The following is a 15,723-nucleotide window of genomic DNA, read 5'->3' on the forward strand; positions in this document are numbered from 1 at the left end:
AGGTGATGGTAAGAAGTTGGCGGGATACAAATTACGTGGCAAATGGAAAATGGGAAGGCCACCATATATGGACTTTCGTCGCTGGTCACGGATTGTTCGGCATTCAGAGCGCGGGCTCCAAACGGAAATCGGACAAGCGAACATTGGCTGATAATGCTGTTTACGGGCTACTACAACATCGAATCAGCGACTCAGACGCTGTAGACCATGAGAAGCCATGATTGAATGAAAGCCGAGACAGATATCACGCCCTCTTGTAGGCGATGGTGAGTAAATTTCAAACATAATCAGGATATAAAAGCTTACGATGTCATACGCGCATGACTCTGGACATGATAAACTTTAACTTTACACCAGGCGACCTACCTGAGATGTTGTCCAATATACAACGGCATTCTGGTATATGGTGTCCGTTGCTAGGAGTTGAGATAAGTGTCATAATCGAGAGTATCGCCAGGTGTCGAAGACTCACCCGAATCGCCCAGGTCATCGATACGAAGGCCATCTTGATACCGACATGAACAGACTCAGACTCTGCATCGACCTCCAAACGAATATTTATCCGAACGAACCACTACAAGCCATATCAGTCACACTCGATGCGGTGCAGGTGCTACGGAAACGCTTTGTTTGATATAGGTCATCTTGAATACTCGTTCAGCTCGGATAGCCTGTTCGAAACAAACCTACGACGTAGGTATGGTTTATTCTTAAGCGCATTTATATGCTGGTGTATGGTTCATAGGTGTGGCATAATGATTTTGGTCCATTGAAGTGCCCTGTTGCGCGCAATTGTATTGCCTGACGTTACACCGCAGATACAAAGACCCCAATAAATGTCCATAGTCAAGAGGCGGACTATCATGTTGAAGTACTGACACAGAGGTAAGTCTTTTCACGTTATTTGTATCACCCTCTCTAGACTTACTTGGGATTCCTTCACGAACACGTAAAAAAAAAAAAACTGACAACGTACGAAGCCAACTAATAACATCTGCAGATTTTGCATTAAGCCACCGCATTTAGACATTTCAAATATGGGTACGTACCATGGAATACAACTTTGATCTAGGAATTTCAACTTCTCCAACATGCCGGGTCGTATCGTGTTGTATACACCTCTTATTGGAACTACCTATTATTGTGAGTGCGAAACTATACGGTGGATACACAGCAAGTCATACAGACTTTAGCGTTTAACAGTTGGCCAGACGCCGTCTTAATCCGTATCTCGCGTCCCATGCGTTGTAAATGTCTTGTGTTTTTTTGCTGAAGTTAGACGACCCATCCATTTTCAGCATGTCTCGGACGAAGGTCTATGAACACATTGAAACTCACGACAGTACGCTCGACGTGCCACATTGCAAACACCGACTCCCGTTTAAGCAGTTTTTTACGGAAACTGGATGGGTTGAAGAGTAGGCGGTGTACAAAGAAACTTTGATCCATCTCTGTTTGGGTGATTTGAGGTTGCACGGTTGCTGAATTCCAAACCAATACACGCGCTAACGTCCGTCGGACCGCATTTTCTATGCTATATGTCGGTGCGTCTATTGACGTTGTCCCAGTTAGGTGTGCACCGACAATGTATGAGTAAGTGTGTTGCGGACTGGTTGATCGAACCCGGATCTCTATTTGTATGTGAGTGCCATGCTATGTTGACAATATAGGGTGAAACTCACGAGCGCCTAGCAGACGGCAATTAATCTCACAGTCTCGCACCTATCCGTTCGTTTGTCGTAAAGACGTTGACCAAGGTGGATGGATGGTGCAAAGAGACACGAGCACTCAAATGAAAGTATATTTCAGAGGATACATTGACACTCACGGTAACACAGGCATCACGGTACATTCTTCCATCCTCTTCATACGGTTACGAGCTGTTGATCAACTATGGTTGGAGAAGTTGGAGGATGAGGGAGCGGGCGAATCTTTTGTGGTGAAGAGTATCATTGGATGGAGTGTACTGAAGGTGCGAGGTAGAAGGACTGCGTGCTGATGAGGGCACTGTTGCCTGTTGAAGACGCACATTCCTCTAGTGCACACAATTGTACGGCCATTAGCAAATGTGAAACAAAGGTAACACCTGTAAGCAGTTCTGAGTAACGGAAGTGGACAGTAGGTATTTTGGTAGATCACATGCCTGTTCAGTCCGCTTCCGGGGTTCTGTTGTGTGCATTGCGTACACTCCTCTATGTCTCCTATATTCCATTCACATCCTGCTATGATCTTCTTCCGTACACTCCGTGGTTTCTGACGCAATGCAACATGAAGTCGTTTAGTTTTATGCCAAAGTATTTGAGAGTCAACTGACTTATAAATGCAGTGTGATCAACAATTTTCAAAGTGCCCTCGACGGTCTGGGCGGTACGCCTCTCTATCAATACAAAAGAATCCTGACAGTAAGTAGCACCCAAACAACTTTCCCCCTCTTAGATTGTTGCGCCACTGATAACCTCAAGCAACTTTTAGGGTGGAAACCATGCGATACCAGTCACTTTTCTTCATTTCCGTCAACGGTCTACTGCGGTCAAACTTGTATCGAGTGGTATGAGACACTATAACATGACCGAATCCCCTCGATGCACTACTGAGAGAATACGGTACAACGGGTATAATCGATATTAGTTGTCTGGAATACATTGATTCAGGTGAGAGACCGATTGCACGGTGAAAGTCGATGTATACTCACACTCCTGACTGTAGACGAGCTTGGACTGAGATCGAACGAACGAAAATAAACGGACCCTCACCGAAGCCGGTTGACAGCACGTTGGCTGTCTATCCTTCAGAACATATACTGTACTACGAATTAACAGAAAGTTAATGAGTTGAACGGGCAACGGGAGGATTGTTGCACGCCTGAACGGAATGTGCGTTTGCATTCACTGAAGGCGTCAAAACGAAGTTTGTTCTACGTGCTAACCTCGGCCCATATAATATACAGCTTATCTCAACATCTGTTGACACAGGTCTGACAAAATCATGCTTTCGAACATCCACCCAGTTTAACAGATATGGGGAAAATATCGTGGCGAGGTGAATTGCTCCTCGCTGTCTTGTTGATTGAAACGCCTCCACGTTAACCTTGAAAAAAAAAAATTCAGGAGAACTGTCACTGCCTTACATCAACGGTATACCAAAACACGACCGCGCAAACTAACGACCGCTCCATAACATCGATTGTATGCACGCCCCATCGGTGCAGGCAACGATATCATCGCGTCGGACTTCAAAAGCCTACGTAGCACGTGCTTGCATATGTCAACGACCAAACATCTGGTTAGCGAAGTTCTACTTCTACATGGACGTCTTGCACGACAACGCTACGGAAAGTAGTTCCTACAAAAGAGCTATCGCAAGGCGTAACGCCCTACTGAGTGACCCCTTGGCAGCATCGGTCACTGAGAACTCAGTGGAGTGTAAAAGTTGCGGGAAGAGCATATTACTGTCGAAGAAATGGCCCTTCGACCCTCAACATTGGACAAAGCATCTCAAGAGATGCGATTTTACGAGACATTCGAATAACCACAAGGTGAGTGCGAACCATCATTAAGGACACTTTTAATTTTCGTTAACATACATTGTGTAGAGCCGTTCAAAAATTCAAATCAACAGACGGAAAAAGAGTAACTGCAACGGTCGGGCAAAGTCGTCAGCGAGGTCGATGACAGAATCAGTGCCTCCACGGCCAATAACCTCAAGCAACTCAATTCAAGAGACAGCCTCATCAACTTCACTATCGATGAAAGAGCCATTTCAACTACCGTCAACGAGGCTGATAGTAACTAGCAAAGGCAACTGTAGGTTTCCCAAACACGAATTCGTACTCTACACTGTCTAATTATAATGCAAATACAGATTTTCAGAATTTGATGGATCAGTATACTGTACGATGTCATCCTGACGTTATCACCAGGCCTCCTTCATGGGATCGCGAAAGATGGGATTGGAGTAATTTGAAGCAGCCTAGATTCGACGATTGAACTGGCGTTTACAGTACACGCAACTTAACATAAATATTTACGTAATGTTTATGATGTTCTTATTTATATTATACAATATGATGATATCAGTATCTAATCTTATCATAGGGTGAGGGAAATCAAGGACTCGTATCGCCGTGCGAAGCAACGGCCCTCAACTCAAGTTTGTGTGTAGAAGATCAAATTCTTTCATGTTGATTGCGGCTCTATGATTCCGAAACGCCAGTGGATTACAACATTTGTTACAGTGAAAATGCTTTTTCGCTTCCCCGCATTTTGTAAGTGACTGTGCACGCCAAGATCTTTCCTGCCTCCTAGGAAACGCGCATCCAACTCATTATGTCTGTTTTACTGGCAGTTAGAATCAGGACCGGGGTGGATGATGGAAGATCGTTGTTGTTATTTGTATCTGAAAGATGAATGGGTAGCATGTGCTGCAATCGGCACTGTTGTAATATGTAATAGTAACTTATCCTGAGAGACAGCCGGGAGGAAGCATTTCTGAGATCAGGACGCGATTTATCATCGAGGCGGTATGTGGGATCATCGGATATTCTGGGATGATGCGCCAGTGCACAGGAATAGGCAGATACAATTGAATGGTTAATGGGATCTCATGGTTAATGCAGAGAATTTGCCAGGTGGATTGAAGCTAGTAGACGATGTGCAGTATGAACACCGCTGTGTAAAGGCTGTTTGGACCCCTGCGCTGCGGTTGTGTTGCCAGGGAAGAGCTTCGAAATGGCCAATGTCACTTTGAATGAAGGAGCGATCAAGCGCATATACTGGGGTTTTCGGAAGATGATGTTGATGATGAAGTATTACTGATACATTAATATAGGCATAATTTGAGATACATATTTGACACTACGAGATATCAAGGATGGTCCCAGTTTTAATGTACATCAGAGATGATGAGAGAGAAGTCATAATTCTGAGTGAGGAGATATGGAAGTACAATAATATGTATGCGTTTCTTCTTCTTGGAGATGTAATGGATCCTTTATAGACCTCGGACAGGTCGGATATCCACTACAGTTTACCCATGTAGGTAGAATCAATGGTCGCCGTTATAGTTCATGATGATATATGTCCCACCTTGACGAGCTGGATAATTCCCTGAAGCGGACGATAATATAACCCAAGAACCAAAAAAAATCTTAAAACACTCGTTACTGGGCGCTGCCTGGATCGTCAGTCAACCGTCATTATTTCATGATCATTTTGCTCGACGTTGTGATTTATGAGGACTCCAGTTCGGTTGTCGAAGAGTGAACTACCTCAGCACTTCGCTTCGACGATATATCCTACGCTGAGTAGATAGATAGTCTTGAATTTTCGAGGCCAGGGGCCAGAGTGCCTACGTATTATATTCATGACTGTGGTCTACCGAGTACACTGGCTTTAGCGACTCAGCGCAGCATCGATTAGGGTCCGTCAACCGACTGCCCGCCCACACGTTTTTCGACTCTTACCCTGGAACTCCATTTGAACTATTGGTTACCCGAGCCTATATGCAGAGCTAGATCTCAACGTCTTTTTCGAATTTATATTTAATAGGGTGGAGTGTTGCGAGTCTCGACACGGTCTCCCACATGTAGCCTTCCCATCATCATTGTTTTCACATCAGTGAAATGGAACGGCGCTTGACCAGCTCTGTCCGACGTAATCAGCCAGCGGCGCTTTGATGACGGCGATTCGACTGCCGACGGCTTCTTCGAGTCGGTGGCTTTTAATTATAGGCGCCTACGACGACGAATGAGGATTCTTGTACACCTTTGCGCTCTTACTTATGGGTCGCTTACATATCCAACTTTTTTTGAAAAATCATATAGCTTGCGGTGATACTGGAGAATAAATAGGACTTGTCAGCCATGACGAAATCGAAGAGGAACGCAGCATACAGAGATCGCAGTCGGTTTGGCATAGATCGGCAATCCTATGAGGCAACGCCAGCACTCGTAGAAGCCACGCCACAGGAGGCGGGATAGCTACAAGGTCATTGAAAAAGCCATTCTGCTGGTCCTGCGTTGAAGAAATTGATTTTCCAGCCGGGTGACGGTCAAGTAATGGATGAAGTATTGTATCGGTAACTATCGTAATCATTGTACTCTCTGACAGGCGGTTACAGACGAGATTTTCCGTGCTCATATATGCGAACGGAGAAGGTGAAGATGTTTTGCTCGAAATTGAAGAAAGGGCACGGTGAACGGCCTCCGGTCACCAATTTAGAGGGCGCATTTGCGGTGTATTGAGAGGCAAAGAACAGAAAACAAGAACGATTACAGCGGTATGTGTTTCAACTTATTTTTGGCCAACCCACATGTTAAGCGCCCCGCATTCCCGTATACCCCTGTACGTATGCCCGTTAATTATTTGATTCCGGTGAGAGAGTGTTTGCTAGACGTACCGCAAAGGAAGTGGACGGTGCCGAACTCGGCAAGAACAACAGCAGGGTTTTGTACGTTTTACTTTCCCTTCGAAAGCTTCAAGAAGAACTCTGCTAGCTAGAAACGAAGGCCTGCTGGTCAGTGCAAAGGTGGTCCTCAATGGCGGTGTGTAGTGGTGCACTGTGGTTGGTTTGTGGTTTCCTTAGTGACAGGGGGATGGCCGGATAGATCCGGGGCAGTGGCAATGCTGTATGCAAACAAGGCCCATCCGAAGTCTGCTCTCCTCGCTGGTCTCAGACACCCAGCTTGTACATTCACAAAGTCCCTCGTCGCCATCGCCCACAACGACGACGCAGGTTCTCCGTGCTACACACCGCTCATCATAACGACTTTTGGCTTAGAGGCACATATACCCCTTTCACCCTCTCCTTATCCAGCCAACGATCGTTCGGTCTTTTCCCCCGATACCGACCTTGCATTGATCATCGACGCTCCATCCTCATATCACGACAAGCTCAGATATCGTTTTGCGTGACATATGGCGTATCAGGTTACACAGGCCTCTCTCACCCCATCACGACCGCCGCCGCAAGCCCCTCAACGACGCGGTACGGACAACTCGCAGGGTTACAGCAGCAACGCTTCTCTTGCTAACTCTGGTTACAACTCGTCGTTCACTTTCACGCCTTCGTCTCCGTCGAGTTCATCCTACAATTCGCCCTATTCAGGGATCGGAGGTTCTCCAAACCGTGGCCCTGACGATGCGTCTGGTTCGCAGGTGGTTAGAAGTGGCGCTGTCAGCATGAAGGAGGACGCCTTTGGCAACTGGATATTCCAGAGGAAGTGGCTGGTGCTCAGAGACCAGACACTCTCATTCCACAAAAGCGAGGTGAGTTGTTGATGTTGCCCAGTTTTCTTTCATTGTTTCGTCGGTATTGATGGCACTGCTAATCTGTAGTCATCACCTCAACAAATCGTCATATGGCTCCGTGACATTACAAATGTTGAGCGCATAGATATGAAGCCTTATTGTTTAGCTCTGGAGGCCAAAGATCGAAGATACTTTATTGCTTTGAAGAGCGACGAAGAGCTCTATGGGTGGTTGGACGACGTCTACTCGAGAAGTCCGCTCATGGGCGTTAGCAACCCCACCAACTTCGTCCATAAAGTTCACGTTGGGTTCGACCCTCTCTCGGGTGCTTTCACAGTGCGTATTCCGGCCACATCGCAATGTTGCCAATACTAAACATTCGTACTGCAGGGTATGCCTGAGCAGTGGACGAAATTATTGACGAAGTCAGCAATTACGAGGGAGGATTACGCAAAGGATCCTCAAGCCGTGCTGGATGTCTTGGAGTTTTACACGGATCATCAGAAAAGGGAACTCGAGGATATGTCGCTCGGTGAGTCCTTCTCTTTTTGGTCTAAGCCGAGCAGGCATTCTTAAATCCCTATCAGGTGCTCCTGCTCGCTTCAACGCCGGGACAGGCTTCGGCGGTGCGAGTAAATTGAACGACAACGGTCGGCCAGGCATCAAACGACAGGAATCGTCACCACCAGGCCTAGGGGGTGACACTGACAATCTTCCCAGTGCGGCCGCACGAGCTGCGGAGCTTGTGAATGGCTCTCATGTCGCCAGCGCGATATCCACCGTTCAGGGACCACGAGGCCCTCTCCCAAACCCACAGCCTCCTCAAGCGTCGCGCCCAGCGCCTCCTCGACCCCTTATGACAGGGACTCGGCCTGCACCCCCCACGCCCGGCCAATCAGGCAAAGTTGATTTGACGCCTAATGCTGCCGATCTGCGCGCTCGAGCGAAAGCGCAAGGACCGCCACCCAACGCTATACCAGCCAGGAATGACTCATTGCCCGCATTACCTGACCAGACGATCAAGCAGCAGCAGGAGCGTCAGGAACAGCTGTGGCAGCAGGAACAACAGCAGCGGCAGCAGGAATCACGGGTGGAGCAATGGCAGAAACAACAGCAGCAACAACAGGAGGAAGACAGGTATCAGCAGCAGCAACAGCAACAGAAGAATCTGGATTTGCCACGTCCTCAGATCGCTCCATCGAAATCTTCTCCTGCAACGACTTCCCCTGCATCCCAACCCGCGCCGGGCCCTGCTGGCTCTACCACCGGTCCACCGCCTGTCCTCCCCTTGCAGCCGTCGAAAAAAATACAAATCCAGGCTCAAGAGAAGCCGGCCAAGTTGGCGGCGAATGGTGGGGTTGCCGCTGCCGCTGCGGCCTTGGAGAAGCCTAAGGAGAAGGAGAAGAGGATCAGCACGATGACGGAGGTGCAGATCATGGAGAAGCTCCGCCAGGTTGTCAGCGACGACGATCCGAAGTTGCTGTACAGCAAGATTAAAAAAGTTGGTCAAGGGTAAGTTTTCTTGTTCTGTCTTTTATGGCCGCCCATTCCGCTCTGTCTTCTGTTCCCACTCCCCTTTCCCGTGGTGAGCGGTGCCGGAATGACAATCTTCGGGCGGCAGTCTTTCTGACTTGTGAATGATGCTGATGAAAATTTCCTTTCTTTTACCTATACTTTCGTAATACCCTCTCGTTATTCGGTCATCAGAGCATCTGGACACGTGTACGTTGCCAAAACCCTCTCCACAGGCAAAAAGGTCGCCATCAAGGAAATGGATTTGTCTCACCAACCGCGCAAGGAGCTCATCGTCAACGAAATTTTGGTGATGAAGGAATCCCAGCACCCAAATATTGTCAACTTCTTGGAGTCATATCTCGTTAAGAATAATGAGCTTTGGGTGGTCATGGAATACATGGAAGGTGGTGCTTTAACGGATATCATCGAGAATAACCAGTTGGAGGAGGATCAAATTTCGAGCATTTGTCTCGAGGTAGGATTGTGCTTTTTTATAAGATATGTGATGCTGATGCAGCGTTCGCGTTAATTTTAGACTTGCAAAGGACTTGGACATCTTCACAGTCAAAGTATCATCCATCGTGATATCAAATCCGATAATGTTCTGCTCGACGCTCAAGGCCGAGTTAAAATCAGTACGTTGTGCCCTATTTTCATACACCACCACCAACTGAACATTCCCTTTTCTGCGTTTCTCTAGCTGATTTCGGGTTCTGCGCTAAATTGACCGACCAAAAGTCAAAGCGCGCGACAATGGTTGGTACACCATACTGGATGGCACCTGAAGTCGTCAAGCAAAAGGAGTACGGTGCCAAGGTCGACATTTGGTCCCTCGGCATCATGGCTATCGAGATGATCGAAAATGAGCCTCCTTACCTAGACGAGGAACCGTTGAAGGCGTTGTATTTGATTGCGACGAACGGGACTCCAACTCTCAAGAAGCCCGAGGCTCTCAGCCGGGAATTAAAGGGATTTTTGGCGGTTTGTCTGTGTGTGGATGTCGGTAGTCGGGCGACTGCTAATGAATTGCTTGAGGTAAATATTATTATTTTAGTAAACCATCTTGAAATTGGAGGCTTACAAAATTTGACAGCACGAATTCTTGAAGAAGGCTTGTGCGCTATCAGGCCTTGCTCCTCTACTACGATTCAAGACCGGGAAGCAGGGTTCATGAACATGATCGCACCTCCCTTTACCTTTCAACTCACTCGGCCCACTATTGTCCTCCTATTCTTACTACTTACCAGCTTCCATCCCCGCGCGGTCCCTCGTTGCCTTCTGTTGTCCACGTCCTCGTGGTTTCCGCGGATATCTGCTTTATCACAGGTTCTATGATCAGTTCAGCTCATTACATGCGTCTGTTAGAAGAAATAATCCTCACCGGGCGTTTCTATATATGCGTTGTGGTGGCACTGTCGCGGCGGCTCTCAAAACATTGTATTTTCCTAACCTTTTCCTCTTTTTGTGCCCCATCACTTCGTCACATCGCCCTCATAAACAATTTTATCCTTCTGGTTGCTGCTTGATCCATCCATATCCATTTTTTCTCTGTGATTCAGTTCTTTTGTAGCCGTCTCTCGCCTTTTTTTGTGTGACTTGAATATTCTTCCCCCCTCAGTACTTCGGTGTTCAGCAAACAACTTTCGCTTCTCTTCCCGTTCTCTTCCCGCCACACCCACCTCCCTGTTCTCTCCTTTCTTCCTTTCTATCTCTCCTGGTGTCCTTGGGACCTGTTCGGATATCCTTCTTCAAAACCTATTTCCCCCTTCCTCGTACTTTTTTTTTGTTTCTGTAACTCTCTATATATCCTTTTGTCCCAGCCCTTTTCCTTCCTCTTTCTTTCAAACTGCAATGTCAATGTAATTTTTTTCTCTCTCAATTCTGGTTCTGGTCCTCGGCTCCGTTGCCCTGCGTTTGTGTTGCTTGGTTGGTGCTCTGAATCTTTATTTTTCGTCCCATTCTGTCGGTTGTTGGTGGTCAAACTCTCAATGTGCTGGAAGCTGTGGAATATACGTTCCCCCTGTGAGCGGGCAAGGCTCAAGACCACGTTGTTCAATTTGGGATCCTGGAATCCCCCAATTTCTGCAGGACGGCTCATGTTGAAGTTGATGGCTGGCCCCGAATCTGTAACGTCTGTTTCGCAGTATCTCTTTCTGGGCCGTCTTTACTGATCTGTATGATGCTAGATGCTGTTGTTGAAAACGGTTCTTGCAAGCAATCCTGACCACTGCCACTGAGCGAAATGATGTCTGGTGATATAGTTCACTGGTTTGAGTATTCCTTGGGATCTGGAAGCTCACTCTTTACCACTGAAAACTGATGTTATGAGTCTCATCTCTGGGATATCTGGACCGCCTCTACGGGAAGTTGTTCTAGCGGGAGATGCTACATGGTAGTTCACTGGCGACTGCTGCGAACCTCACAATTGGAAAGGCTGCTGCATCTTTTGAACAGGCTCTGATGACCTTGCTATTGAACAGTTTGAGGCATGTCATGCACCCTTACTTTACTCAAGTGGCGCTCGACACTCATCTATCCCAAATGTGCACCCAAAAAGCAGTTCGGGTGTCATATTGCCACCTTGAATGAGTCGATAACCGTCATAGCGGGATCGATGGCGGGGGCGGCAGAGGAGACAAGCACGCTACACATGTCCTGTCCGCCATCGTTGAGTCGGAAGCGGAGGGAGGCGGCACACAAGACTTATTGGCGAGTAAAGAGAGGCGGAACGGGCTGCAGGAAGCGACGGACAATTACAAGGTTTGGATGGGCAGTGGCATTACGAGCAGCCTTGTGCTGTTCGTTGGTTGGTCACTGAGTTGGATTCGTCACAGAGACCCACTAAGCACTCTCACATTCACCCGTTGTTGATCACCGCGACGTTCCAAGCAAACCCTTGGTTTCTCTACTTGGACGAACTTTGTTTACGGGTGCATTTCTTGTGACCTAACGTTAACCCATAAGTATACAACTTGGGTGCATTAGAGATTTTAGAACAGGAAAATCAGTGGCCGGAGTTCTATAGACAGACTATCGATGGTTTGATCAATGGTTTTCTTACCTAGGAACTAGGAGTGTTGAAGTTTGGAGTTCTAGCTGCACACCTTTCGTGGATTAGAGATTCTAGAACAGGAAAGCTGCAATCCCCGGAAGCTTATGGACAGACTATTTATGATTTTATAAATGTTGTCCCACTTGTGCCACTAGGAAAGTTGAAGTATGGAATGTTGGACTTAAACCTGCGGGCTCATTAGGACGGTATGGCCAAGTCCAGAAGTTTCTAAATATCTGTTAGCTTATACGAGAAATTTAGGTCGTCTCAGAGGCCACTTCAAGTTATAAAAGACACATTTAATCCATTCATCTAATATCCAGTATCTCCAAGCTTGATTTTACCGCCCTTACAGAAGGAACAACACATACAACACATCAAGCATGTTATTAAACACCGTCAAGTTGACAGGAGGACTCTCGTTCATATTGTGCTTCTCCTGGGTGAGCGCCGAATCTGGCCCTGGAACGTTAACAGTGCGTTATTCTGTTATGCGCGATATATAAATTGCCATTCATTTGTTTTAAGCCTTCTAGCAATGTAGAATGCGCAGACCCCAAGCTCACTACACGATACGTTACCCTATTTGACGCCAGTCGGACTACCCACCTGGTTGGTCGACACTGGCAAGTATTAAACAGCGATAAAAGTGGAGAATGGACCTTCCAAGGAGACACTTTTTGCGCTTGGGCATCCCCGCAGAACTCTACGAACGCAATGTATCTTTTTTACAACCGGCCCATCACGGACTACCAGTTTCTCCTCTCCTCGAGTGGCTCTGTCCCCGTTTCGAGTGGACTTGAGAATGAAGGTATCACATCATACGTGTACGCAAACGAAAGGCCAGAGTGCGGAACTGTCCCGTTGTACGCGCTTTCTGCACCAAGTGTTGGCGACCATGTGTACACTATTTTTGAGGACGAGAAAGATTTGCTGCTCGCGGGGGGACCTGGGTGGGTTGATGAAGGCATCATTGCTCATGTACTCCCTTTGAAACGTATGTCATTCGCATCTAATAAACATATATACTCACCAAGCTCACTGTTAAGACTGCGCATTCACGTATTGATAATGTCTGGTATTGTGGTCGAAACAAGAAGGGATTACTGTCTATACTGCGCTCGATAGCGTTGATGTGAACAATGTAGACCACAGACTTCATTCTAAGACTAATCTGCTACCCTGACAAGGAACCGGTGGTGACCAGGTGACAGATCGATGTGGCACATACCCCGGAGAGGTGCATGTTAACCAGTGAGAGTATATTTGGAGTGGTAATGAACTACGAAAGCAATGTCGATGAATATGTATGTAGTACATGTAGTTTAAATCGTTGATATCTGTGCTTCAAATTTACAAATGAATTTCGATGTCGATAGCGTGGCAGGTCGTGACATTGCGAGCATGGATTGAATCAGGAACGCTTTACTTTTCCTTCTTCTCCGCCAGCCAGTCTTTGAAAAATTCATCAAAGTCCGGAGGGCCATCTTCATCTTCCACCTCCTCAAACTTTTGGTTCACAGGGAAATCGGGTTCGTCGAGAGATATTTCCTTCATCGACGCATCAGCGTCATCTTGCGCGGTGGTCTCTTGTGCACCCTCATTCAATAGGATGTCCGAGTTGTTTGTGTCTTGCAGAGTGGTTTCGTCTACGCCTTTGGTGTCGGACGGGCAGATAGCTATATGTGGTACATAGTGATCGTGGGTGGCATGCCATGCAATCCACCTGTTGAAAAATGAAAGCTGAAGTTGTAGCGGAAAGGAAGTCACGTAAGCCAAAATATCTGGGCAAAATCCACTTGCACTTGATCCCTCACCCTGAACAGGTCCCCATTCCTAAGATACATCCGAATTGTTGTGCTTTTGAAAGCCATAAACGCCATTTGATTGGGGCTTTCTGTGCCGTCATCTGACTGAAGAAATAAGCGGTCAGGCATAGTCGTCGCGGCATAAGACGTCAAGATCTTACAGGACTATTGAGGGCATAATGCTGTTCAGACTTGGAGAAATCTTTGGACTCTTTGCTATTCATTTTTGTGGGCTTGTAATCGTTACATCAGGCTTCAGGTCGTATAAATTGAATCTTACAGTACCTCTAACGTGGATGCGAGTTATAGATCAGGGATGTGTATTATCAGAATCTTCTGGAACGCTGGTGCTGGTAATGAAAGTAAAAGAACCTGAGGGTTTGAAGGTCAACAAACTTTCGGTAGTTATAGTCGTATTTTGATTGGCTGCCCGGAATATTCGGCGGGTTTCTTGAGATTCAAATTGGGGATTCAAGTCCTACAAAACAAAGAATCATCGGTAACAAAGGGCACCGGGGCTGTGACAGCAAGGTCGTGTAGGGCAGGTCAGTTTAATATATTTACACATACAACCCATCGTCTCGTCACTGTTTACAGAATATGGATGACCTGTTGGCCGAGCCAAACTTTAACTTGAAGTATTATGTGCTGGTGCATGTATAGTGATTCGTCCCCTAATGCTTTCAATACTATCTAACCTGAATATCAGTGATGTTAGTGACCTAATAAAAATCCAGAATATAGACATCAAGGACGCATCGACATGTTCCTCCGTGACATTCGGCTATGTTGTGACCTCCATAATGATGTCGGAGCTAACAAGTTAATTTCCGCGGAAGGCCGGTTGTTCAACTAGAATCGGCCTTTGATTATTGATAATATAACATCTTCGAATGCAGCACTCAGAGCTTGACCTGTTCAACTCAAAAGGATCTAATGAGAGGGAAAGCCATGCAAATATATCCCCAGGCACTCAAGGGTATAAGAATGGGAGAAGCCGAATTTTGATGCAAGAAGCTTGCCGGTCCATGCCGGATTTGCAAATTGTCACACATGATGGCCGGTGACTCGGGACTTCTGTGGAACGACGGTTTAGGGCGTGAATGGTTCCTTTGTCGGTCGCAAGCTGTTGCCACTTCATTTCCAGATCACTATTCCTCCACACCACTATCTCGGACTTTATTTGGCACTTGGAGAACTACGTCTATCTTATTAGCATCAACTTCCAGTTATCAAATTTTTCAAATTGGCATTTGCAGAGCGCAATGATTCAGTGTGGATGTCGATCAACCCAAAGTGTTACATCTTGTCAGAATAAATGGATTGCAGGATAGATCTTCTAAGCATCCCACTCAAGCATTGGAAATCCAGGAAAGAACCAGCCATTAACCCCGATTTTCACAAACCGGACCAGATGTTAGACTTCAAATCAAATATCGGATCCCATGGCTGCTTTAGAGCGTACTCAGAGCATGGTGCGCTCTAAGAGTCCCTGGCCCAGCTAATACAAATTGTCGGCCTATGAGACCAATAAACATTACTCTAAAGATAAATTATGGTCTTTATTTCAAAGAGTCGCTACCAGGTATACCCTTACGTATAAATCTAGTCACTTTTGGAGCAATACATGCTTTCGTCATACAACTATCTAGAACAAAGATTGAAGCTCAAATGACCTGTCAACGGCATCCGGTGTTGGGAAGAATAAATCGCAGTCTTCCTCTGACTGGATCATCTTCCAGTCGCTGTGCACCTCTTCAGCCCCTCCTACATGAATCTGCAGGCAGAATTAGTCAAGTCACTGTGTGTGTAAATGAGATGAACTGACCGCTGATACGCTGGCGTGCGAGGCTTGAGATAATTTCTCGGAATTTTTTCCCGTAGGAGCAGAGGAATTTGCAGGCGAACCAGTGGCTGTTCTTGCAATTTCTCCGGCCTTCGATGCGCCTCGAGAGTGCCGCTTAGGCTTGGTCGACGTCGAGCTCTTCTTCATTACTGTTCGAATAAGCTGGTATGATGGATTGAAAAATAAGGAATCAGAATTGTGGGTTGAAATATGGTACATCGCATCCTTGCACTTACATCACAATGTGCGCATGAT

The 15,723-nt window shown here is 46.6% G+C and overlaps 3 protein-coding genes across 3 annotated transcripts; 1 reads left to right on the forward strand and 2 right to left on the reverse strand.

Moving 5' to 3' along the window:
• Window positions 1–6,914: 6,914 nt before the first annotated feature.
• On the forward strand, window positions 6,915–9,936 carry JR316_0010534 (Serine/threonine-protein kinase CLA4; the record flags this gene model as incomplete). Its single annotated transcript, XM_047896201.1, has 8 exons — window positions 6,915–7,265; window positions 7,335–7,583; window positions 7,638–7,779; window positions 7,835–8,759; window positions 8,955–9,237; window positions 9,298–9,397; window positions 9,463–9,797; window positions 9,856–9,936. 8 exons carry the CDS (start codon window positions 6,915–6,917, stop codon window positions 9,934–9,936), a joined length of 2,466 nt encoding a protein of 821 aa, XP_047744246.1.
• Window positions 9,937–13,239: 3,303 nt separating this feature from the next.
• JR316_0010535 (uncharacterized protein) lies at window positions 13,240–13,846 on the reverse strand (the record flags this gene model as incomplete). The annotated part of the gene is made up of 3 exons (XM_047896202.1): window positions 13,240–13,540; window positions 13,585–13,727; window positions 13,784–13,846. 3 exons carry the CDS (start codon window positions 13,844–13,846, stop codon window positions 13,240–13,242), a joined length of 507 nt encoding a protein of 168 aa, XP_047744247.1.
• A 1,424-nt stretch (window positions 13,847–15,270) lies between these two features.
• Window positions 15,271–15,615, reverse strand: JR316_0010536 (uncharacterized protein; the record flags this gene model as incomplete). The annotated part of the gene is made up of 2 exons (XM_047896203.1): window positions 15,271–15,399; window positions 15,451–15,615. 2 exons carry the CDS (start codon window positions 15,613–15,615, stop codon window positions 15,271–15,273), a joined length of 294 nt encoding a protein of 97 aa, XP_047744248.1.
• Window positions 15,616–15,723: the final 108 nt, after the last annotated feature.

This window comes from Psilocybe cubensis, chromosome 10 (genome assembly GCF_017499595.1).
Source record: "Psilocybe cubensis strain MGC-MH-2018 chromosome 10, whole genome shotgun sequence".
In the NCBI taxonomy this organism is placed as follows: Eukaryota; Fungi; Basidiomycota; class Agaricomycetes; order Agaricales; family Agrocybaceae; genus Psilocybe; species Psilocybe cubensis.